The sequence below is a fragment of the Rhynchophorus ferrugineus genome, unplaced genomic scaffold (assembly GCF_030347505.1).
Source record: "Rhynchophorus ferrugineus isolate W39M unplaced genomic scaffold, kcgeb_rfMv2 rfM3, whole genome shotgun sequence".
Taxonomy (NCBI): Eukaryota; Metazoa; Arthropoda; class Insecta; order Coleoptera; family Curculionidae; genus Rhynchophorus; species Rhynchophorus ferrugineus.
The window spans coordinates 27,946,819-27,973,180 of record NW_027472582.1 but is presented as its reverse complement, the minus strand read 5'-3'; the positions used below and the strand labels follow the sequence as shown (position 1 = coordinate 27,973,180).

The 26,362-nt window shown below is 30.2% G+C and overlaps 2 protein-coding genes and 1 pseudogene across 6 annotated transcripts; 1 reads left to right on the top strand and 2 right to left on the bottom strand.

Moving 5' to 3' along the window:
• Positions 1–1,647: 1,647 nt before the first annotated feature.
• LOC143192646 (ferritin light chain) lies at positions 1,648–3,564 on the bottom strand. 3 transcript variants are annotated; one of them, XM_076398122.1, is made up of 3 exons: positions 3,483–3,564; positions 2,510–2,620; positions 1,648–2,321 (listed from the first exon to the last, which is right to left on the bottom strand). In XM_076398122.1, the coding sequence occupies exons 2-3, from the start codon at positions 2,613–2,615 to the stop codon at positions 1,753–1,755; spliced, it is 675 nt and encodes a 224-aa protein (XP_076254237.1). In that variant the 5' UTR covers positions 2,616–2,620; positions 3,483–3,564; the 3' UTR covers positions 1,648–1,752. The 3 variants fall into 3 exon arrangements, with proteins under 3 accessions (XP_076254237.1, XP_076254235.1, XP_076254236.1); XM_076398120.1 differs by lacking the exon at positions 3,483–3,564 and adding an exon at positions 2,878–3,047; XM_076398121.1 differs by lacking the exon at positions 3,483–3,564 and adding an exon at positions 2,682–2,927.
• On the top strand, positions 2,945–5,954 carry LOC143192648 (ferritin heavy chain). 3 transcript variants are annotated; one of them, XM_076398125.1, is made up of 5 exons: positions 2,945–3,058; positions 3,757–3,846; positions 5,060–5,337; positions 5,394–5,531; positions 5,590–5,954. In XM_076398125.1, the coding sequence occupies exons 2-5, from the start codon at positions 3,786–3,788 to the stop codon at positions 5,731–5,733; spliced, it is 621 nt and encodes a 206-aa protein (XP_076254240.1). In that variant the 5' UTR covers positions 2,945–3,058; positions 3,757–3,785; the 3' UTR covers positions 5,734–5,954. The 3 variants fall into 3 exon arrangements, with proteins under 3 accessions (XP_076254240.1, XP_076254241.1, XP_076254239.1); XM_076398126.1 differs by having other exon boundaries at positions 2,954–3,143; XM_076398124.1 differs by lacking the exon at positions 2,945–3,058 and having other exon boundaries at positions 3,652–3,846.
• A 14,692-nt stretch (positions 5,955–20,646) lies between these two features.
• On the bottom strand, positions 20,647–20,783 carry LOC143194532 (uncharacterized; annotated as a pseudogene).
• Between the last annotated feature and the right edge of the window lie 5,579 nt (positions 20,784–26,362).

Here is a 26,362-nt window from a genome sequence, read left to right as displayed (position 1 = left end):
GGATAAAAAGGATTTTCGCGTGTTGATAAAATATTGCTTTTTGAAGGGACAAAATGCAGTTGAAGCAAAAACATGGTTTGACAGTTTCTGGACACTGCCCCAGGGAAATCAACCATCAACGATTGGTTTATTTGCTAAGTTCATATGTGGTGAAATGAGCACGGTGATGATGAAGAGGCAGTGAACGCAATGGACGCTCAAAAGAGGTTGTTACCGACGAAAACATTAATAAAAGTTCACAAAATGATTTTGAATGACCGTAAATTGAAATTTAATGAAATAGCAGACACTCTAAAGATATCGTGATACTGAACGTATACATCATATCACTCGCTAATATTTGGTTATGAGAAAGCTCTGTGCAGAGTGGGTGTCGCCCGAGCTCACTTTTGACCAAAAACAACGACGAGTTGATGATTCGGAGCAGTCTTTGAAGATGATAAAGCGTAATAAACCCGAGTTTTTGCGTCGATATGTGACAATGGTTGAAACATGGCTCATCATTTCACTCCGAAGTCAAATGAGTCAGTCATCTTAGTGGACTGCACACGATGAACCCGCTCCAAAGCGTCGGAAAACACAGCAGTCGGCTAGCAAGGTTATGGCGTCTGTATTTTGGGATGCGCATCGATTAATTTTCATTAATTACCTTGAAGAAGGAAGGACCATCAACATCGACTATTTCATAGCGTTATTGGGCCTTTTGAAGGACGAAATCGCCGAAAAATGGCCGCATTTGAAGTAAAAGAAATTGCTGCTTCACTAAGACAATGCACCGTGTCACAAGTCAGTGAAAACGATGGCAAAAATCCATGAATTGGGCTTCGAATTGCTTCCTCATCCACCGTATTCTCCAGATCTGGCCCCCAGCGACTATTTCCTATTCTCAGATCTCAAAATAATGCTTGCTGGGAAGAAATTTTCGTCGAATGAAGAGGTGATCGCCGAAACTGAGGCCTATTTTGAAGCAAAGGACAAATCGTACTACAAAAATGGTATAAAAGTTGGAGAGTCGCTATAATCAGTGTATCACCCATGAAGGGAATTATGTTGAATAAAAAAACTGATTTTTCCAAAAAATTGTGTTTTACTATGGTGGGCCGGGGACTTTTCAATTGACCTGTTATAAATTAGAGGATCATTAGAATAAGTGTTTTAAAAAATAAATTTGGCATTTTCAAAACTTTAATTATACCAATATTTTGTGGAGATGTGAATCACTAATTTGGATCAACAATCGATGTAATTTACGGTTTATTCCTCAAACAAAATATATGATACTAAACTCTTTCTAATAAATAATAATAAATAACCTAGAATATTATTTCACTTTTAGTATGCATATTCAATGATGGCGTTAAAACAGGCAAACGAACATTTTTATAAATATCATTTTAATTTTTCTATTTACCAAAACATGCTTCACTTGCATAATGACCTTTATTGTAGATTAAGTGATCAAATTAAATAATATACCCCATGTATATTCATTCGAATATCAATATATTCAAAAAAAAAAGTTATGTAATAATAATGAAGTGCAAGATCAGTTTTAGGAATATCTTAAAATTAAAAATTAGATGTAGTTGTTTTATTTGACAAAGTATATATATATGCATTTATACAGGTGGATTAAAAAATAGTAAATAAACAAAAAGTTGTTTTATTTTATAACATATCAATTATAATCACTACACATATTTTTAAATGTATGTAACCTATTAGTCTACAAGTAACAGTATTAAAAAAAACTTATTTCTGTAAATGTTGATCGAATAGGTATAGTGCCAACGATGCATCTGGACCACTCAACAGTACGCTCAAATCACGGCTATGACCAGCCAGTTCTCTAATAGTATCTCTGTGCTTTTCCATAAATTCCTCCTCCAAATGATGGGCAATTTCTGGGTCATGGCTTTCATGTTTCTTTCCTGAAGCCGACTTGTGTAAATCGAAAGCTTGGAGGGCCAGCTTTTTCTCAACATCTAGAGCTTTGGCAATGGATTGCATTTCATATAATTCCAAGCTAGGAGAAGTTAATTCTTCATCTTGAAGATCCTTGGCAATATTGTTTAAATTCATTTGACCGCCACGGGTCGTGATATATTTAATGGTTTCAATTCCATCGCTCCACAGAGAGTCTGACAATCCTCTGAATAATTTTTCAAATCCAGGACGATTTTTGATGTAGTTGCCATAATGAGTAGCCATCAGCAAGAAATCAAATGATCTGAAAAATAGATGATTGGCAAATCTTTGAAGGTCAGGTTGTAACTCTTGAATGCCTCCATATTTTGCATTACAATTGGCGATTCCAGCTACTGAAATAATATAAATAATAGTTTATTTATTTAATATATTTCTAACAAAAAAAAATTATGACTGATGAAGACAGAAGAGTACAGAACATTTTATAAACAAGATATCCGTTTTAGATATGTAATAATATTTAAGAATTTTTTTTTTCACAATTGAACCAAACAAATATAATTTTTGTACTGATACTTACACTGTTTGGAAAGTGTAGGATTACAAGCAGCTACTACATCCTTATAACATTCATCAGCACAGGCGGCTAGCGCAAAAAGTGTAACAAAAATAACGAAGGTCTTCATGATCCCTGTAGTAAAAAAAACAATTAGCACAACCGACAAACTTATCCTCAAAATACATTAAAACACCTTTAACTTTGTTATTAAAATCTATGAAACAATCGATTTTAATTGATAACTGATAATATACACAACAGAAATAAAATGCAACTATTAATATTCAATGACAGAGAAAAACAAAAAAATACTCCACGTTCTCATACAGAGCTTGATCGACTAACTGGTTTACTGTCCAAGCTTTAGATATCAACAAATCATTCGTTACCTGGTATCTCGCCAGCGTAATCACAATACGACCAAATCAACTAGATAGTTTAAAATACAATAGCTTTATATTTCGATCTTATTTCATATAAAACCTTCTAGATATCACCCGAACAGTAACAAAACAAAACTGTGCTACAGCCTACTACGCAGTCGGTTCGTTTTGAATACAAAGAAATACGGTACGTCATCGCCAGTGTTGCCATGTTTTTTCGTGTGCAAAAATAATAACATTAGTGTAGTGATTCCTTAAATATTTCTAGTTGGGTAAATTATAGTTAAAGGGATAATTCCGTAATTAAGATGATTGTTGTCTATAGAGCAAATTAATGAAGGTTAATTGTTAAGTATTACTATTCAAATAATCATAAGGTTGGATAAAACACCAAAAATAATTGGCTTTAATTAAATAACTATATGAGCAATAAATAAGATTATGTTATTGTTTGTTCTAACGTGCTTATTCATATACTTGAAAATACAACAAATTATATGTGCATATACTCAGTACGGCCAAACAATATACAATAAAAGAATATATACAGTATGATAAATAACAGGAATTATTGTATTGATATTAAAATTATCATAGTTGGTCATAATTACCGACTATTTGGTTAATCTGACAACGTCGTTGTGCGCGCTGCCCAAAACACCCAACCGTAGTGTGCAATTTCAATGCGGGTACAGAATTGAAAGAAAGGTTAAGATAATAAATAACAGTGTCGTGTGCAAAGAGATTCCCTAAAAACGTTTTTGTTTTTTTCTGTTGTTCAACTAATTCGTTTAGTCGACCTTCTACACCAGTGAGTGTAAAGGCAGGCTACCGAAATCTTATCTGAAGTAATTGATTAATTTTATTTTGTATTCTTTGTCATAGTCATATTTAGTATCCACAAGTGAGGAATAATGAAGGGATTTGGAGTTTTTGTAGTTTTCTGCTTGGCATCAGCATCGGCTGCTCTACAATGTAAGTAAACATTCTGTAATATTATATTTTCATACAAAAATACACAATCATTTATATAGGTTATGTTTATTAATTGTTTGTTCATTTTTTGTTACAAAATTTGATTTAGGTTTTCGTTTTCAGAAGTGCATTTGTATGACTTATTGCGACTGTTTTTTCTATTTAAAGAATCTTTTTTGTAAACAAGTGATATTTTGGGATTTTGCTGGCACATTCCATTTATGCGTAGTAAATTAACACTATACCTTTTTATCTTTTTTTAAATACTTATTCTTGTCTTAGTTATTCTCTTATTTATACTAACATAAACATTGCATATTACTCACCCTATTTATTTTAGTCATTTTAGGTTTGAAAATTCTTGTTTAATCTAACTTCAAATAATGTAACTTTTATTTTTGAATTTGTTTATTAATATGGGTGTTTTTTATGTGGAAGTTTAGTCTTCAACACATGCATTGAATATTTAAAAAAATCCTTTTCATATCTAATATTGTTTTACCAAAAAGTCACTTAATTACATATTTTTTATGATTTAGTCAGATATCTTGTATACAATTGTTTCTTGTATACAATTTTTTGTAAGTAATAGTAATAATAATAGTAATAATTAATATCAATTTGTTATTTACAAAATTGTCTGATTTAATTTAATCTCTATGGATTTCTTGTGCAATCTCTACACATACTTAGACCACTGCAGTCATTTCTATAGTATAATTTTACAACAATGGCTTTATTGTAATGTGTAAATTATCCTAGTAGAATACGAATTAAGTACCAAGGATCGTGCGATACAACACGTTCTCAGAAGATATAATACATCTTAAATAAATCATTCATCTTTTTATAGAACATAGAATAAGTAATTATTTTATTTTCAAAATTCCTTTGAAAAATAATCGATTTGTTTTGCTACTGTGACTGTTGAAAAAGGTCAAAACTCAATAATTTATTTGTCACCACAATTGTATTGCATTGATTTCAATGTTGTACGAACGTTTGATTGTTAGTTGTTACATTAATATAGCACGAACTTATTATTCAGCAACGTTATTGTTTTTAAAATAGTCTATACATGTGCTAACAGTTGTAATTTAATGGAAGAAGTTATTCATATTGTCATAATAAAATTGTTTTAAAATAGTTTTAAGTATTTTGCTTCTGGATCAATATGTTTAAATTTAATATTGATTTAGAAAATATTTCATAGGTGAGCATAGAATTCCGAAAATACCAGATGATTGGATTGATATGAACAGTGTTTGCGTCAAACGCATTAAGTCTCACGTCATGGAGGAACTAAAGGCGGCGATGCAGTACATGGCTATGGGAGCACACTTTTCTAGAGACACAATCAACAGGCCAGGTTTCGCAAAACTATTCTTTGATGCTGCTAGTGAGGAAAGGGAACATGCCATTAAACTTATTCATTATCTTTTGATGAGAGGAGAACTAACTTCTGGAGTCAGTGATTTAATTAAGAGAAGTGTCAGTATAATTAACACAACAATTTCCCTATTTTTTCATGTTGAAATGTTTTACAGCTCATGCCAAGCACAATGACTTGGAGTGATGCTGCATCTGCACTTAGAGATGCCCTGCAACTGGAAGCATCTGTTACAAAGAAAATTAGGGATATCATTAAATCTTGCGAGGATGAGACTGACTTCAATGACTACCATGTAAGTTTAGAACAGAATTATTCAGTTTTAAATTGTTAATTAATTGTGGTTATTTCAGTTGGTTGATTATCTCACTGGAGATTTCCTCACTGAACAATATCAAGGTCAAAGAGATCTGGCTGGAAAATTATCTACTTTAGAGAAACTTATGGACAAACATGGCGCCCTTGGCGAATTTTTGTTTGATAAGAAACTGCTCTAAGTACTAGCAGTAGTGTTTAAGATCAGTAATATTAGTGTTCCAGATACATCCATACTTAAAGAGTGTATTATTGTTAGAAGAACAGTTCGAATTGTTTTCAGAAATGATGCAGTTGTGATAAGATAGATTTAGAATTTTCACACAACCTTCAGTTTACGTTTACTATGAAATATTTTTTTGTTAATATAAAAACCAATAAAAATATTTTTAAGAATTAAAAACTTATTTTATTTTTATTTTCATATTTTTAATAATTTTTGTTTTAACAGCAATTAATGGTTGTAATGAAAAGGTAAGATACTTCTGTTTTAGATAAGCTTTAATTTTAATTATCTCTAAATATATACATGTTTTTGAACAAGCCAATAGAGTGGGATTAAATCATATATTCTCTCATTATAATACTATAAATGTCACTTAATCATAAAGTATATTTAATGATTTCACCATTTAGTAAATACAATCAATAATTAAAAAATGCTTATTTAACTTACACATTTTAGTGATAATTTTACATAAAAGCAAAATACTTTGTTTTAAAAGTTTTCATTAATAATTAATCAAAGCAATGTTGAAATTGAAGCGTGATTTTTATTAATATGATATGATTTTAATCATCACTTTTATGATTTCAAAGTACTCTTCTAATAAACATTCTAATATAATATAAAAATATTAGTTTTCAATAATTAAAAGTTCAGATTGGGAGTTTATCCTAATTTAATCCAAGTATTTAGTCCGCATTCAATGTCAAAGCGTAGCTTTGGCCAAAAGGCTTAATACCATGATAGTGATTCAGAAATGATGATAAGGGGATATAGATAATTTGATTTATAAACTTAAAAACGAGAAATCTTTTTGCATGACGAATGATTTTTATATGGAATTTTACCAGTGGTAGCGAATGTCTATTATTATAAGCTTAAACTACAAAATATCAACATATCACATATTGTGAAATACTTCTTCATCATATTCATCATACGATTATTTATTCTTGTTTTGGCTTGTTGCAATGGTAAAATGTTATTGATAACAATAGGAGATATATTGAATAAGATGATTAATAGAATTCATATTTTTAATATACTCTATACAGTTAATTCCATTTGATTTTCCTTAGGTTGACTTTGGAACACAAATGCATGTAATATATATCCTTTGGCATTGACCATTTTCATCCTTGAACCTGTTTATTCGGAACGGTTATGGCATGTTATTTTCTACAAGCGTTCCAGCAACATTTTTATTGGGATTGTTTTGTCAGAACAAAAAGGTTCTTATATCCTATGATTTGAATCTGTAATTATTAAAGGTGTTAAAATATTTGCGAAAATAATGTGATTTTTTTTGAACCCGTGGGAGTTTAACTATTTTAAAGGTTCTGAAATTGAAAAAAAGTCAATTTGTGGAGAACTACTTATACAATATTAATGTTCCAAAGAATCTTCAGGAAATTCGTTCTTAAGCAAACTGTAGTTACAATTTAAATCGGTATATGATCGATAAACCGTGGTTCTTTATGAAAAATAATTGAAGTAAGCCTATCAATATACAGTAGTTGAATTAATTCCTATGGGGATTTATGGAAAAACAACAATTGTACGGTTTTTTATACTTGTCTTTTTAATCTTTTTTAATATATTTATACCACTATATTTATACTAGAAAATGAGTTATTGATTTTTCCATATTCATTTCATCCTTTTCAATGCAATCTCCCCTTGAATACAATGCCAACTTTTCATGTTCAAAAGCAGTTTGTATTTGGTTTTAATATAATTAATCAACTAACAACTTTTTTTGCTTTAAATCAGTTAGTTGCGAAAAAATTTAAATAAAAATTATTATATTTTAAAAAATATCGATATTTTTTCGCAAAATATATTGATATTGTTAATAAACCCTTACAATTAAGCACTGAAAATTAATGAACACATACAGGTATTAACCGACAGAAAATATGATTCCGAGTTTTAGTTGAAACAGGTATTGTACATAATTTTAATAACAAATAATAAAATAACACTAACTCTCTTGCATATTTGTTTCTATAGCTATCCGATCTGAAATACAAATATATATCATTTTGTACGTATGTAAGAGCTCATAAGAAATTTCCTAAATTCATCATTGTTTACTTTTAAAAATCATTTCTAGGCTAGAACAGGAGCCTTTGGGAAATAATGTACTAATTGAACCTTCCCAACCTGGAATACAACAATTTTGTTTAGATTTTTTATTTCAAAAGAATAACTGAAGTTAATTAACTAAGAATACCGTGATTGTTATAAAAATGAAGGTATAAATACAAATTTCATTAATATTATACCCAAAAATAAAAAATACCATAAAATATAAATAAAAGATTTCTACAAAACTTCAGATCAAACCATAGTACCAAAAAACATTTTCACTTGTTTTTACTATTATACCTATACTCCGTTCGATAAAACGGTTATCGTACGTCATAAATGACGTAAATATATTACACTTTGTAAAAATGTAAATTTTGTTATAAATTTGGAGCAGAGATTTCTTTTATATTTTATTTTTATTTAATTTTAATTAATTATTTATTTTCATATTTATTTGAGGTTAAAAAGAAATAGAATGCTGTATGTTGTGCCTGAACACGTTACGGAATCAGTTAATAAAATTCTATTTGGATTAGTACTGATGGCCTATGTTGCCAAATGTTTTTAAATTTCTCCAAAATATTAGTGATATCAGAAGCAAAAGTTCATTTTGATGCGGTAACATTGTGAGGTGCTGACGTTATAATTCTGATGTCGCGTCATAGATGACGTCGAACATACTGCTAAATGCAGTATAAAATATGTACAATTCATTTTAAACTCGGAGCGGATTTTTCTTCTAATTTTAATCTAGTAAAAAGAGACAGAATGTTATCTGATGGGTCTGAGAATGTAACTGAATCAGTATAAAATTTTATTTGTGTTGGTACTGGCCGTCCCTGTTGTCAAATGTCTACAAAATTATTGAAAACATTGGTGATAATAATAAGAGGTTACAAAAGATTACAAAAAAGTTAATGCGGCAATATTGCTGAGTGCTAATGTCTTAAATTTTGAGGACCTGTATTGTCTCTCTTATTGGATAGACTACACATACGTATTCCTTAAGAAAATTTAAAAAACAATTCATTATACGAAACTGTATAAAATTATTCGTTAGTTTGATATTAATATTAAATTCAGCATATTACATTTATTAATAAATCAATTAATCCCATGAATATTATTATACATTTCATTGTGATATTTTTAACTGCATTATATAACTTTAGATTTCATTTACGTATACTTTTGGTGTACTGATTAGATTAGATTATTGTGATCAAGACTTCTTTCTAAATATAGATCCCAAATTCTATTATTGACTACTTTTTCATTCACTAGTAATCAAAAACTAAAATTTACTAGTTTCACTACTTAAAGAGTTGTATATGATAATCTCAAACTACTGAGAATATTTTAAGTTCTGTCTTAAATAAAGAAACTACACCTGCAACTTTAGAAACCTTTATTTTTTATTGCTTCCCCTACTTATCTTTCTGGCCTTGGCAGCATAAGTGTTATTAAACGCCGTTAAAAGGTTTCATTGCATACTTGACGTTATTGAACATAACCTTTTTCGGAATATGTTGTAGACAGAACTGGAGTGCCATTTGTGTTGTTTATAGTAACTCGAAAAAGAATATCTCTAACAAAAAAAATAAGATTTTGGGGCGATCATTTTTGACGTATTTTATCAAAACAACAGTATACAGATTAATCTGACTTTTTACACTGGTGATTGTGTTAGACAAAATCTGGTCTATATGTGCTTTATAACAGCAAGATTTTAGTCACATTAAAATGTATAACAATAGCATGAAATTGTGGAATAATTGGTCATTAGCGTAAATAAATATAATATAACAAAACCTAATAAAATGTTTAACGATGCAAGCGAATGTTAAAATAATACGGCCTAGGTGCAACAAAAGCTGTGTATCACATCTACACATCTAGGTACAAATCATGGATGAGTCTGAAACTAAACAGATATAGTATGGGTTTTGTAAGAAGAGCAAAATTCAACAAAATTTGTTCGCTGAAGAAGCATACTGTAGCATATGGTCGTATGTTTCGTTGGCTGGTTACGTAGCAAAAGTAGTGTTAGAGCGACATAGAGTGGTTAGTTATGAATGGTAGGGCAAAGTGGGATCCGTTGAGCCGCGGGGTTTAGTGCGGCTATTAGCGAGCTTGTGGCACTAAATGAAGCGGGGGAGAGGGGATGAGGTAACTAAGCCACCATTACTTCGCCGGACGGCATTAGTTTTGGGTGTGAATGCGTGAATGTTCTTGTGCAAATTTGATCTTGATTTTAAGCTGAAAAGCTTAAAAAACTATTTTCAATTGATATTTATTTATGGCCGACTTGGTTGGCGCAGTGGTCAAGGCGATAGGACTGTTATTATAGTTGCGGGCTCGAACCTTGCTGGGGCATGGTCGTAAATTTATATTTGTGATTTAACACTCGTGATTGCCCTCAGACTAGGACACAAAATCCAACAAGGAAAATGATCTCAATCATGCCAGTGACGAACCAGATGAAAATCTGATGAAGGGCATCAATCTGTTAAGACAGTTATTTAAAATGTCAACAAGAAGAATGAGAAAAATATAAAGAAAACTAAGATTTCTTCAGACACTCAACGGGATAATTATTTCTGTCCTATGTGCGTCTAGTTCTATTCAAGAGAAGAGTGGGTGGTGGGTAGGAATGCAGAAAAAAAATCGATATTTTTCGATATTTTTTCAAAATTAATTAAATATATTTTTAATAAACCTTTAAAATTGGTACTTAATGTTTTAAGATCCATCAAAAATATCGCTACCCTTTCAAATATTTAGATAAAATATGTATTTTTAGGCTAATATTAAAGTAATTGTATTTTTTCTTAAAAATATCGATATTTTTATAAAAATATCGAATACAATCTATCGAAATATCAATATTCTTTTCGGTGCCCAATACCCCTAGTAGTGGGTACAATGTGCTAGTTGCAGAGAAAGTGCTCAGATTAAATGCACATCTGGTGTGAATGGTGTTTATGTTTACATGAACTCCGACAGTGACTAAATAAAACAAATTTTTTCAATTAGATGTTTTTTTAAGTTTTGTTTTCTATTATTATGAGGAGTCTCGCAAATTTTCTTATGTTTTATTTCCATGTTTATTTTTTTCTAATCTAAAAAGGCTTGCATAACCCATTCATTCAAGTAACCCTCTTTTGTGGGCCAATAGACCCCGCCTGTGGGGTCTAATGAGGATATGCTTTGTTTCATTATAAAGTAAATTTAGTAAATAACTACTTTGCTAAAGCTTTTTGATCCTAATATGTGGTCCAACAAAAACCTGATAAGTTGACCCCGCTTTGTCCTATTCGACAGCTTTAAAATCGAAGAAGATTGGAATCATTCATTACCACGACAAGGTAAGTGCTCACACATCCACTTAATGACATTTTGATCAACTTAAATAGCGATTTAAAATAATATATTCTCTATTATTATTATTATTATTAAATATAAGTCTCCTTTTTACCAACCACGGGTTATCTGGACTGGACCTACAGTTTAACATGGGCTCCGAACCACGGTCCTCGGCATTAACAGCCTGGTTACTAGCACTGTTACCTAAACACGTTTACAATTGCAATCACAAACATAAAGTACATACATGCGCCAGCAGGATCTGAACCTACGACTATCGGAACGGTAGAAGGACAGTCCTGTCGCCATGACCACTGCGCCAACGAAGCCCGCTAAATATCGAATTAATGGGTCATTTGCATTACGTTTCTGGAGTGATACAAAATAACGTTTTTCATTCTCGTACATCAAAACAAATCACGTGTCAATTACGTGGATTTTTCACGTTCGAAGAAGCGGTTGATGCATTCAAAACGCATAATTTTGAGTTACTTCAATCGGACTAGAAGAATTTTAAAATTGGGGTGTCCTTTCAAAAACAGTAAATTCTATTTCGATAATTTTTTTTTCTTAGGTCAAATCACCAAATTTCAATATCAACCATCGTATATCGTATATATATATTTATAATTATTTATATAATTATTTATTGCTATATCCTGCCCATGACCCGTAAAACAACGAAAATTATGCGGCTTTGATAAGTAGTTTAATATGTGTAATATTTCAGTGTCACTATAAAAATGAATTATTACTTAATAAGGATATAAACCATTTTATTATGAAAATAACGTAACATTAAATAATACATAACATGAATCTGCCGGCATATTTAGCGGATTTGCAATACCTCCTGTTACATTTTGTGGAGATTAATATACCACTGGAAAGCTTTTATCTCATAATCTAATGCCGTATCTAGATTTGTCTTCTTCACATACCCGGTAGTGCCGTATCTGGGCGGAGAGAGGTGTAGCTAATTTCTCTTCCTCGTGCATCAATAAATGACTAACAATAAAAAGACACCAATATATTCAACTAATATCTGGTACATCTAGCAACCAGGTAGAGCAACTGATTTTCGTAATTAGATAGGAATCTGTTTTAGATATACAATAATACACACCCCAAAACGATTACAACAATTACAGGCGAAAGATTAACCAATTGAAAGTTTCCGTTGGTTATCGCTTTTGTTTTAATTAATTATTCATTGTTAATGTGTTAAAAAATCCTATGTATGTTAATTTTTACTTGATTGAATAAAGATATACATCCGTCAAAGTTATTTTTCTAAAATAACTATTTTTTGCAATCAAATCACACTTTTTTGCTCATGGCCAAAAACTTCTTTTTGATAACATCTCTCAGTTCTTGGTCTCCTCAGGTTTTAAAATTGCAGGCTCAAAATCGTCTCTTGTTTACTTCTATAGAACTGGAAACTGTCCAAGAAATCACTTCTTCATTTTACTCAAGTTAAATCTATGTATATGTCAAGGAGGACCCATCGGCCCTATCTTAGTCTTTGGTGTAATAATGTCTATGTATTAACACTCTTGTTTTTCTATTAAATGCATCTCACTACATTATAATACACAAAATCAATTGATTTGATTCTTTTTGGTCTGATCCTATTCTGGTATTATCTAAGAGTTGTAATACTAACATATTATCATGAGAATGGAGTATTTACATATTTCCATTTAACCATGTAGGTTTTCCAATTAACCAATACATTTTCCTATATTTTAACTACAAATTCCTCTTATCCAAATTCATTCCAGATACTTATCTTTGTTGCTATATGGAATAATAGTATTATTTATTGTTATTGGTGCTTGAGCGATCTGATTATATGTGAACTGCACATGCATACTTTCATTAATCGTTAATTTTTATTCTCATGGTTTGAGTCTATTTATTTATAATGTAATTTGCCTGCTTAATATTCATTTTTGAGTGGCTTCTTTGCTATTATCTCGGATCGCAGTATCATCAGCAATCATCATGATATTTTCTGTTTGTGGTATATAACATGTGTAGGACAGGTAAATAATTGGCCCCAAGATACTTCCTTACGTTACAGTTGCTTTAGCTTCATTTATTGTAAAGTAGGATTAATCTTGTTTGACTCCTGATATTCTGACTGTAATGTAAGATTTTAACAGTTCAATGTGTTGTAACTTTTGAAAAAGGCTATCATGCCATATCTTATCGAAGGTTTGTGCTGCGTCTAAGAATGTAGCTGAACATACCGTTTTACCTATATGGGCTTTTTCACTTTAATCTGTTATTCATGCAATTGGAATGCTTGTTAATAAACCCAAACTAGCAGCAGTGAGATAGTCTATAGACGTCTATTTCATTTGATAATTGTCCAGGTTTTGAGATCATGGTCATTTCAGCCATCTTCCAAACGTCTGGGCCATGTTTTAGTCGAAATGCTGCATTGATCAAGTTGGAGAGTCTTTAATTCTCTTTCTTGGTAGTTTTTGTAGCAATTGTTCTATTATTAAGTCATAGCCTAGCGATTTCTCTGGATTAATACCAATTTTAATAACTTTGATTACTTATTTGGGCGTGGACCTTAAAAGTAATAAGTTCCCTGGTACTTAAGACCTACAAATCTATTAATCAGTTCCTAACTAGATTATAGCTGTATAATTTTTTAACTGAGCAGAATATCTTGGTCAATTGTACATAAATTTCAATTTTTAGATGTAAAAACTACTATTTCTTAACTAAAGAAGAAATGTAAGACCCGTTAATTTTGTTTTGTTAACTCGTAACTTTATATATTTGGAACTGGAAACACATATTTTTTATATTTCGCAAAAATAACTGAACCTGAGTAACATAAATTTGACTTAAATCTGGATATACTCTAATGTGGCATATATACAAGCTGGACGAAATCAGTTCCAGGAACAAATTTATAATTCTAGTGAATAAAAAAAATTAAAATACTAAGAAGTGTTTTAATGAGTATACGAACAAAAATGTCATTATTGTTAGATGTAATATGAAGAACTTTAAATTATTTAAAATTACTGCTATTGCAGGTAACTGGTGGCTTGGAACTAAAAGCCACTATTCAGAAAAAAATCTAAAATCTGTATAAATAAAATTATATGAACTGTATTTGTTCGTACGTTAACCTCTCTATCTCTGATAAGTTTGATTTGATTTTAAAGTAATAAAAATATTTCGGTAGACAACGATTACACAATACATCTTCTTTTTTGTGTAATTTAATGTAAGTCTAAGGTACACTTTTTGTAAGATTAAGAACAATTGATATCAAATTAAGTGTTTGAACATTTATTACTGTGATAGCTGAACAATATTTTGAAGGAAGTAAAATGTTATCTCCATCGTGTGATATTTTCAACATAGTTACCGTATCGATATAAATAGTACGCTACTATTGTAATACAGGGTTGTTCAATAAGTATTCTTGTTCAACAAGTAGATTATCTATAGATTTGTCGATAGAACGATATATATACAAGCGACAAAACTGTAGCAAACTTAATTGTAATCCATATTTGCCCAGTTGTTTTACTATTAATTTAATATAACTTATACCATTAACTTTCCTGTGAAATTAATTTTATTTATCTTGCTTCAAAACCTATAGCAGCCCAAAATATGACATTTCTTCCACTCAACTGTCTGCGACTTAAAAATCATTATTTTTAAATCATGATAGTTATACTTACAAGTAGTTAAGAAAAGAACAGCATTATGCTATAGCTTTCTCGCTTCGTGTAAGTGACAAATCTATTGTTTACTTATTCGTTCTTAAAGAAATAGTAAACAATTGTAGTGAAGAAGCTAAATATTTATTAAGAGAAAGAAATATATTGAAATCGAGGGAAATAATAAGGGCACGTACAAAGTTTTTACATATTTTTTTTTTGTCTAAAATGATTAGATATTTGTGTAAATTTTTATTGCTGAGCTGGTGTGACGGAAAATCGGAAGTCGTTCAGTGCAAAAGCCTTTCAGGTTGCTTTTTAAGCATTAACTAAATACTGAAGACAACTGCTTCTATGGCGTAATAGTTAAAGCGTTTGGCTCCCTAACGGAGATCGCGGGTTCGGTTCCCGGCGCGGACAATAACTTTTGTTGTTGATTAGTTACAACATTTGTCAAATCCTCTAGGCTAGGTAGCGAACCCTGGCGCCTGAAGCGGTACTTGTTATTTTCTATCATTGTTTTTTTATTTATATTTTTCCTCACACGGGCTGCACCTTTACTTGGCCTATCAATTCTAATATTAAATAAAATAACTGCGTAATTTATTGAGTAAATATCTAACATTAAAAAGAGAAAAATAAATTGAACCGACTTCAAAAAATAAATAAGGAACTCACTAAAAATTTTAAAAATAATCAAACTTATATTTTTAACATAAAAAAGACATTTTAAAATAAGATATGTACATAATAATCGTTGTAATAACTAAATAAAAATAATCAATCCTTATTTAACATATGTGCTACACGTATTATATATTCCATTATATACACATAATTTAGCTTAATACCTACCTAAACCTATTTATGTATTTACAATATTATTTTAACTACTACTAACTGATCTCTTTAATGTCAATGCCGAGTCCAAATAATACAAAAATAATAATATAATTTTGTGACATACAAATTAAATTACCAACAAAACAAATCTAAATTAATATAACTGTTAGGGTTCGGCACCGGCTTCAATCATTGCTTCTTTATTCCTATATTTCCTCATACGGGTTGGGCTGTATTTTTACTTGGGTTATCCAGTGTAATACTTAATAAAATAACTGCGTAATTTATTGACTAAATATCTAACATAAAATGTATAAAATGATCAAACTTAGATTTTTAACACAAAGAAAATGTTTTAAAATAAAATACGTACATAATAATCATTGTAATATCTAAATAAAAATAAATTAAAAACTTATTTAATCTATCTACTACACAAATTTTATATTCTACTATATACATATAATTGAGCTTAATAATAAATCCTACATAAATCTAATTATATATTTACAATATTATTCTAACTACTAACTGATCACTTTCCTTATTTATTTTTTGAAATCGATTTAATTTTTGGTGTTAAAAATATTTCTATTTTGTGTGCTTTTTTATAAATCTTGCTTAGCTGGAGCACAAATTAAGTAGAATAATTTCTGTTTATTCTATTGAATATTTGTAATCGTTACATTACCTCAATAAAAAAACGCAGTACCTTTGAAAATTATCATTAAAAACTGTAATCAATATTATTGGGAAATGCCTATAAAAGAACTCTTAAAGGTCCCATTTCCATTATTGTCACATGTTCGTTATTAGCTTAGCGTCTTGCAAAATGCAATTATTGTAAATTTAAAAATCCTATGCTATACCGTATCATGTCTTTAGTCGTAAAAATATTCTTTATGCGATTATCTGAGTTTCATCGTAAAGAAGGTCATAAACTAAATAATTTAAAGTGCAAGAAAGACCTTTGATGTGTTAAGTTTTCAATTTTTATGTATCGGTGGTCATTTAATGCTCGTATAGTTAACTGGTTGTGAATTTCGCGAGAAGAGTAACAAAAGATCATATTCGATTTTCATTATTATCTTGACTTTTAGCTAACACATAAATTGTGTCATTTAATTTGTTAAATAATTCGGTTTTGAAAATTTTAGTATATGGATGAAAAGTATAGTGTTTCATTGCACTAATATCATTATTGAAGGTATTTCAAATATGTAAGGTTATAACATTTTTAACAACTAGCAGGTAGTTCACGTAAATATGCGGACATTTTTGAAAACAAAGATGAAAAAATAGAATTATATCTTAATATCCCTCGATTTATTCAGGATGGTTTTTTCTTTGTATTTCAAACCGAATGATTATAGGTCCAAATGTGGAAAAGCATTACTTAGCCAGTATGCTAACTGAAATTTAAATAGTAGGTATTTGAATTGTTTAGTCTACATTAGAATCTCCAAATAGAATTAGAAGTAAAAAATATGTTTTCAAACGAACTAAACTGTAATGGTAATAATAATTAAGACCTTTTTTTGATCGATGAGAAAACTCACTTTAATTTTAAATGCTGTAATTTTATGTGAATTTTTATACTATATGTTGTGTAAAAATATTTCTCTTGATTGGAAATAATTGATAAAATATAATCCACTTGTAAACCATTGAGTTTGATGCATTAGATTCACTTAACATATTTACCACTTTTAGCATCAATAACAAGTCAGAATGACACTAAATGCGAACTAGAGGCTCACGGACATAAAATCGCGACCGTTACGTATATAGTGAAAAAAAAGGATAAACGCAAATGGCGAAAATCTTATTAAGGCCTTCCCGCTGTTCAAAATGAAAACAATAAAATGATCTATGACGTAAAATACCTAATAGATGGTAAATTACAAATAGAACCCCCGAAGAAAGTTAATAGTATTCCCCAATGCACAAACTGCCAACAGCTTGGACAGTAGAGAACCTAGATGAGTGAAGTGTACTGGTAAATATCGCACAAGTCAATGTAGAAAGTAACACAATAGTGTAGCAACATCTGTATTATGTAACGAAAAAGCACATCCTGTCAGTTATAAAGTGTGTGTAGTGTACCAGAGGATAATAAAATAACTTCAGCCAAATAAAATGGCAGCTGTACACGACAAAGCTCAAAACACTGCAAAGCCATCTGCCATTGAAATTAAAAAACTAAAAGAAACAGTAATTCCAACTGCAAAAAAATTATGCGACAAAAAATCTAATGATGAATCAAACTATAATAAAAAGCAGAAAGCTGTAACCAACGAGCCAACCATAGTCTACATGATGAAATTGCTCAATTAGCAAACAGGGTAGAAAAATTAGAAAAACCTCAAAACAAATCAAAGAAAAATAAAGATTCAGTAATTCGTTCTTAAGAATTATAACATGGAATGCAAATGATTTCCTCAATCAGAATCAACCAAATAACTTGGAATAAATCTGGATGGAAGGTTAAACTGGAACTGTACTGGTTAGTCCGAAGATACTTTCCCCTTAACCTAAAATCAAACAGATGCATTTCTAATGTAAGACGTAATTAATAAAAATAAAATACCATTTTAATTCGAATAACTTCCTTTCAATATAACATTATTGTATAAAGAATTTTGTAACCGTAAAATGTGAAATTTTTTCATTGGTAGAAATGCACACATATCATCTGTAAATAGTTTATAAACATAGAATGTATTCATCAAGTAATATATTAACAGATCGAAATGAACTTATTTAACAATTTTATTTGTATTGATAACTTGTTGACTAATACAGTATTAAATAAATAATCGTTTACTCAATGATTAGTACATACATACATGGTATTAGCGTTATGTTTTTAAAATTATTATTTATTGATATTCTGGCTCACCATTACCGAGGGATATATTTAGCTAATAAAACACCTACACAATTTGCTGTTTAGATTAACATGTTACCATTACAGAATAGTAATAACTTCGATTATAAAAATGCTGTTGGTTAATACAAGTGCTTAATGTTATGGGCTATAAAACACATACTTTTGTTGTATCTCTAATATAAAAACATATATTTATTGTGAAATTTTTAGTTAAATTGAGTCCAGTGATTCATAAAGAATACGTTCAAATTTGAAAGTGTTTTCAGATTTATATTAGTATATCATCATGTATTAAAATGAACTTTACCTACTTTTACCTATATGTGACCTTAGCGAACTCCTTTTTCTTTTCCAGGATCACCAAGTGGAACCAAATGGTCTTCGCTTCAGGCTCAGGTAAATTATGTTTTGCGGGCAACAGAATTATAGTGTAACAGAAGGCGTATTTGGTTTAACTACCGGGGTTTATGGATGGGCAAGGATTTGATCAGGTTGTTATCGTACTGTATGGCGTCTAGAGAGAACCGCACACTGAGCATGTTCATGAAGCTTCTCACGAATGGGATGCCTGATTCTAGATGGGTATATGCGTTCTTCATAAACCATGGGCATAGAGTAACGCGCGGACTTTTTTGGATTGCAACACTTTTAGAAATGCAAGTTGTCTCTCGGAGGCGTACCTATACCATACTTGTGCTCCATAGAGGTAGACTGGATGAGCGAACTATAAGCTTCGCATACTCAGAGACTCAGACCTTCCACCTTCATATATCAGATTTGAAAAAAAAGTAATTTCAGTTGCACCTAATAGGTGGTTAAAAACGAGAGATAGGACAATATTCACAAAATTCCAAGTTTGCTGGAGCGCTTGAGGACATCAAGTGATCGTGCGAAAAATAATAATGTCCCAGTTTCAACCTATTCAGTTTAGTTCCATGGCAACAGCAAGAAGACTGAAAAAGTCACTTATGATAAAAAATAGATTGTTTGATTACTCCCCTAAGACCAAGAGTGTCTGGCATTGCGTCTCTGGTAAAGTTTTTATAATGCAATATAGGTCAGTCAGTAAGAGGTAACTTAGGAGAATTAGGCATTTGAAAACTAGGAGATGACTGCAGAAAGGATGAGTTTACTGACGGTTCGGTTGGCATTCCCAAATCCAGAAAGCAATCCAGAAAATTTCGGGGATAGCAAACCGGCTATCTTCTCTGATCTGCAAAATCTCTTCTCTGCTTTCCAAAATAACCTCCTTAGGAGAATTTTAAACGCTCCATAGTTTTTCGGAAATAATCAAATTCACAGAAAGCTGACACTCCAGAAATCAAACACTTCTTATCTCGATCCTTCCACAAACAATAACTAAGCTCAAGTTCTTCTGAAAACGCGCTTGTTCGCGAGCTGGTCGACAGCTTTTTTTCAGGCTTAAACGACTTCATCTGCCGTTGCAGTCATAGCTTTTGCATGCCTCATATGACAGAATCCAGTCGTGTGTCAATTCAGTGCGCGAATAATTATTTTCACTATCTGTTTTTCGCCGGGTTCTCGTGCCCAATAACGGCTGCCCGGTTAGTGGGTGCCATATCCCCAAATTTAATGCAGTAGCAGTAGCAATTCATAGGGGTTAACTGTGAGGCCGTTTCGGTAATATTAAGCCCAAAGACGATCCAGCTTGTCACTCCAGTTCAAGTCTCCGCGACCATCTGATCATACCTATGCGACATGCATTCCACCGCCTGGTTTTAAACCAGAACAAAAAAAAAACAAGAAAGGATGAGCCATTTTATGTATGATTGGTTAGACACATATTTGCCTGGTAATATGGGCCTGGTGTAAGGCCTATTGTTCAGCGGTGAGTATCTTTCTCTGTTGGTTACCTCAAACATTTTGCTCTCGTCAAGGAACATAGACGGAGGGAAGTATCTATAAAAGAAGTCGTGAAAGTCCGGTGGGGAAAGTGAATAGGGCGCTAAATAAAAATATGGAACGCTTAGCTATTTTGCGCGTCATCCTTGCACAGGTGTCATGCTAATCTTCTGGTTCCAATTTCCATTGCTAATGTTTTGGTTCTTATCGTTCCAATTTTAACATATGTACCGCTGAAACGAGTACGATGTAATAGTTTTGAAAGTTATTGGAAAAGAAATCTTTACAAATAAAACTTACAAAAACTAATATAATATAGAAATTATTTTGTGTATTTTGAAATAAGGAAAAACTTATTGACAAATGTTTTTGAAAATTTATATAATTTTACGACCGTGTCAGTTTCAGGGTCACGGAAGTCTTTTCTATGTTAGTTCGACCCATAATGGGCATACTGTATTCAGATTACAGATAAATATGTTGTATATATTTTAAATTCATGACGGATAAGATTAAAACTGTCCTTTAGCCCACATTTTGATTAAATACAATGACAAATAATTCGAGGAATTCTTATCGTTTAAACTAATCTTTCTTACGATATTTGAACTAGGCTTTGAAATAACAATAAGGAATTTCTACATTAACAATTGACTGTAATTAACCAGTGTAAATATTTGTTGGTCGATGCTACTATCGCGTCAGATATTACAATTGAATTATTTTTATTCGTATTTTTCCAAATTGACCTTCAGTGTTAGCTCTAATAATCTCTCTATTAGTTTATTAAATTACTAGCCGAATTATTGTATTCGCGAAAGTACTGAAATATTTAAAATAACAAAAATTTGATTTGGGAAAAAAGGTTTTACCTTGAAATAATAGTTCTTGGTTTGCATACTGTCCAAGTTTTGCTAGATTTTGTTTTTCCTCCTCATATTATTTATTTTTTACTCCATATTCATAGTATTTGCATAGAAGAAAATTGAAAATTATCGAAATGTAAAGTGGGTGGATTAGCCGAAATAATATTTCAACAATGGACAATTTTGCCGTTGTTCATAGATAAAATTAAGCAGATTAACAGCAGATTAATTAAGTTCTGTAACATTACTGAGTACATATAGCAACCTATATGCGCGAATATCATTTTACACTTATGAATATTTTTTAACCAATTAGATTGCGGAAGAAAACAATTAAAAACAGTTATATAATTAAATAATGATAATTATTTGGCGAAATAATTAAACATTCCATTCTATTCAGATCCAGAAAGATTTCTCTAATCGCTATAATAATATTAAATATGTAGAAAGGCGTATTTATATTAGATAAAAAAGGTCAAAATACTTAGTTTCTAAGAGAACATCAAAGAGAGAGATAGAAAACAAAGTCAAGGTATCCAGTTACGAGTAATGTTAGAGTTACAATGAATTTCTAACGGTTTTGATCTATATACTAAAAGACGGAGAATAGCAATGTTGGCGCTTTTTAGAAGAAATAGAACATTTCTCTATGCCAAGCAAAGAGGTGCCGCTAAAATAGGAAGACATACATCAGGTCGCACATATTTACGTTCTTAAATTCTTAAGACATTTGAGGCAATATATTGCTGTTGCTCTCGATGCTACGTAAATAGATATTCCGGAACTCTTCCTGTATAATTCTTTTTCCAATGAGTTCATCAAAAAGCAAATTACAATAATACTTTTACCATCAAATGATCTAAATAAAAGTAAAATAATTAGGTTGAATTACTACTTTTATTCGTCAATAACTTAATTTATTTCGTCCTTATACGGATTGCAATTATTATTGATGGTTAGTTGGTTTCGTTGCAAAATTGAAATCTATCTTGATATTAGTTCAAAATGTAAATGGCAAATTTGTATCTAATTGGGATGATGACTGTAATCAACAGTCACAAAAATATTGTATTTATAGAACGATATTTATTTAATCCAATCATTTTATTATTTAGGTCAAAATTTATGAGCTATTTGATGAAATATAAGCAGAAAACACAGCAATCCGTCATGGTAAGTTCCACACTAGCCAAGGCCTGGTCTGGAAAATATATCAGTTTTGTTGAATAAAATATCGTTTTTTATACCTTTTCTATATTAGGAAAAAATATAAATATATTTTTATCCAATTTGTTTTATCCAATTTGTTTTATCCAAGTTGTCTATAAACCTAGTATGCGAATGTTCGAACTTCGAGACACTTTTTTGTTTGTATGATCGTTTTATATACGTTTACGTACTACTTATCATCAATGGCTAGGTAAATTTTCTTAATAAATATCTGGTCAATAAGGTCAATTTTAGTTTAGAAACCTCATAGGCATTGTGAGTAATCAACTAGTGGCAAATTCATACATATATACATTTAGAACTCATTCTCATTCATTCTTGTTCATATGTTTATCAGTGTACATAACGGAAATATATTTGATTTCTTGATCCACTCCAGAAATAAAGAAAAGAGAACATACGACATATAAATCGGATATTTTATACAAATATGTTTTGGCAAGTGAGAAGAAGTTATGTTGCTATATTTGAGTCAGTATATTAGTTTTAGTTTCATATAGTGTATGAAATAAACTTTTTAATTTATTTTTTTTAATTTAAACTAAATTGTTTTTATAAGTACATATCTGTGGACGTTGTCTTCAACATTGACTTTCCATTCGTATTGAATAATTTACTTCCACAATCTATTCAATAAAATCATGAAATTACAAAATCATGGTGGCATCCAATTAGTGAATTAAACAAATATTATGAAGTGGTTAATTTATGGTGTTATATGTTTAATACTCGAAAAAATTTAAAAGAATATATATTCTTCATTCTAGAATTATATTGCATTGCTACCTACCTGCTTCAGTTGTACCTATCTCCAAACTCTCTCAAAATCGCTTAAAAATTTCACTCAAAAATCCCTGATATCTGTTGGTGATGATGTAAAGTATCATTGTAAAACGGGCAAAAAACTACGTGGATTTATTCTATTATAGAATATGTCAGGTGGTTTGGTCAATATTTCACTTTAGGTCATGATTTTGCAACAATATATGATTTTGCAATATATGTAACAGTTTTATTTGGTATTTAGCAGCACGTAATACACTACATCTACAGCGAGGCTCTATGGCTGTGAAAGTTCCGTTTCGGTGAGCTTTTCCAAATTCAATTCCAATTTGAACTGAAAAGTTAATTCGTGTGTTTGTTATAACCCTTTATTTTTGTTTGATGGGATTGGACAGTAGATTTTTTAAATCAAACAATAAAAACAATGAACGTTTATCGTCGATATACAGAAAACAACTCAATAATATTGAATGGAAAATTGCTGTTTTACAGAGAAATTAGTTACAAGTAGAGAAATGTCAAAACTGTCAAATTTAACATGTTAGGTTGTTAGGTTGTTTAACAGTTATTTTCACTGATTCTTCGGATTCTAAAATTCACGCAAACACAAACAGGCTAGATGACTGTAATCAAGAATAACAGAAATATGGATTTATAATGATAATATACTATAGAGAGATTATTTGTGATACATTTATTTTAAAATTAAAAGTGGGTCGAGCACTTATCAGAAGCCCCACGAAAAATTGACATTAAAATTTGTTTTGTGCAACCAACGGAAAGAAAAGAAATAAAAATATTGAACTGGGATTTATCAAGGCAAAAGATCTAAATATTCGCACAATTGATTTGTCCATAATGACTGTATTGGGCGACCCTAACTGAAATAATAATTTTTAAGAGAATACTAGAACTTTTATAGAATTGAACTAGGTGAATCGATGTATCGATGGCAAACCTACTGGAAAATGTTATGATGATTTGAAACCACAGATGCAAATGTATTTATTAGGGTTAGAATAATATTCATTTTACATAATTGATGTAACTACAACAGAAAAATGTTTAAATTAACTTTTGGCAGCTTTATATCATTTCAAAGTACCTTGTAATATTTGGATAAATAAAATACAAATATTGTTATTTTGTGTTTCATTTTAATAATAGCATTCTCATTAATCTTCTAAGCACGTGCAACTATATTGCTTCATCAAGTCTATTCCCTTATGAATTCTTAGTCTATGCATCTGCTTATTATTTCTCACTTTAGTTGACTTCAATGATAATATTTATACTGTACGTAAATATAGTTCGAAATGCTCGAAGTGTATGGTGGACTAATACACGTACCAGGCTGTAAAACTTATTAATGTGTTCACATTGTTCAATCAAATACGCATCACTATAATCATCTTTAATCTGGTGAAGCATAGCCCTTCGAGTTATTTGATGTGCGAAAATTTAGATATTTGATATTGACTTTTCATAATATCATCATCATGATTTGATTCACACGTTTCGAAGGCTTAAATATGATTAATAATTTTCGTTGTATTTTGAGAATATATGATCAGTGGTGAACAGTAGTGAGTGTTCACTGAGTTCAGTTAGAAGCCCATTTCCTCTTGTCTAGTTGGCATTCGATTCTTTTAGAGATTCTTTTAGAGAAATAAATTGACTTCATGCACAATTGGACGAATAAACCAGTCACATTATATTAAATATACTTTTCTACATTATTTGGTAACTGAAAAAAAACAAAAATATTGGGAATTGAGATTTTTGTTTCTAATAGATTTTTTTTGCAGAAGTAACTTTTATTCCGAGTAGAGTAAAGACGTAGAATTATTACAAATTGGTTTTTCAAATACATTTATTTAGCCTAATATAAAAAGAGCTACTTTTTGAAGTTAAAATTTAACACATTAAAAACTAAGAAACAAAATTAGATAAATAATAGAGAATGATGTAAATAAGAATTAAAATATATCTAAATTTATCCTTTTAACACAAAAATAGACAGTGCTAATCAACATTGTAACAGTATTTCTATTTAACGAGGTACAAATTTTATATTTATCTTCCAGCCATTATTAAACCGATTAACCTGCAACGTAACATTTTAATAAATCAATTCTCATAGTTTCTAAGTATTGAGGTTCGATCATGTTTATTATTATTAAAACGATGTCTACATATAATCGTAAAAAGCATTTGCCATTATATAAATAAAAATTTCGTAACAAAACTATTAAGTGAAAAACACGACCCAGTCGGTTTTTGCAATATCGATTCGGCTTAAATGAGGGACATAATTCAAAATAGAAATTTAAGTTAAGGGTGCTCCATTGGCAAACAAAAAGGTTTATTCTCTTTTTTTTTTGTTGGAGTGGCTATTGGTATAATCTAGACGGTTTCTTGTTTGGCCTAGTTTACAGCAGCTCGTTATTTCCGCATTTGCTTTGTTCATTCAGTATATTGATCAAATTAATTAAATTAAAAGAATGAATATAGTTATTTGCTTTATGGGTTATGAGGTGGCATAAATGTCAACAACTTTTAAGTCATTAATAGTATATGGACAATAATAAACGTCGTTATTTTTATGTATTTATTTTTATGTATTTATTTATGCACCAATTTATTTTAAAATATATTTGGCACTAGTTTTTTAGATCTAAAGCTTCAAAATAATTAGGAGAAGGAATTTAATACCTTGGACCATAAAATATATGGATATAGAACTTGAATAAATTTTTATTTAATTTTTTTGTAAAATATTTAATTTTAATAAAATTTATATATACTAATCTGTGGTTGTGGTAGTTTTGATAATATTGCTTATTTTAATTGCTAATGTATAAAATTATTGTCTTTATATTATGAATATTAATTGATTCTTTCAATAAATATTTGTATTATATTTAGAAAGTACCAACCACC

Coding starts and splice junctions, on each gene's coding strand:
- LOC143192646 (XM_076398122.1), bottom strand. CDS start 2,615: ATGAAGACCTTCGTTATTTTTGTTACACTTTTTGCGCTAGCCGCCTGT. Junction 2,322..2,509: donor TCCTACACTTTCCAAACAGT/GTAAGTATCAGT, acceptor ATATTATTTCAG/TAGCTGGAATCGCCAATTGT.
- LOC143192648 (XM_076398125.1), top strand. CDS start 3,786: ATGAAGGGATTTGGAGTTTTTGTAGTTTTCTGCTTGGCATCAGCATCG. Junction 3,847..5,059: donor AGCATCGGCTGCTCTACAAT/GTAAGTAAACAT, acceptor AATATTTCATAG/GTGAGCATAGAATTCCGAAA. Junction 5,338..5,393: donor GTGATTTAATTAAGAGAAGT/GTCAGTATAATT, acceptor AATGTTTTACAG/CTCATGCCAAGCACAATGAC.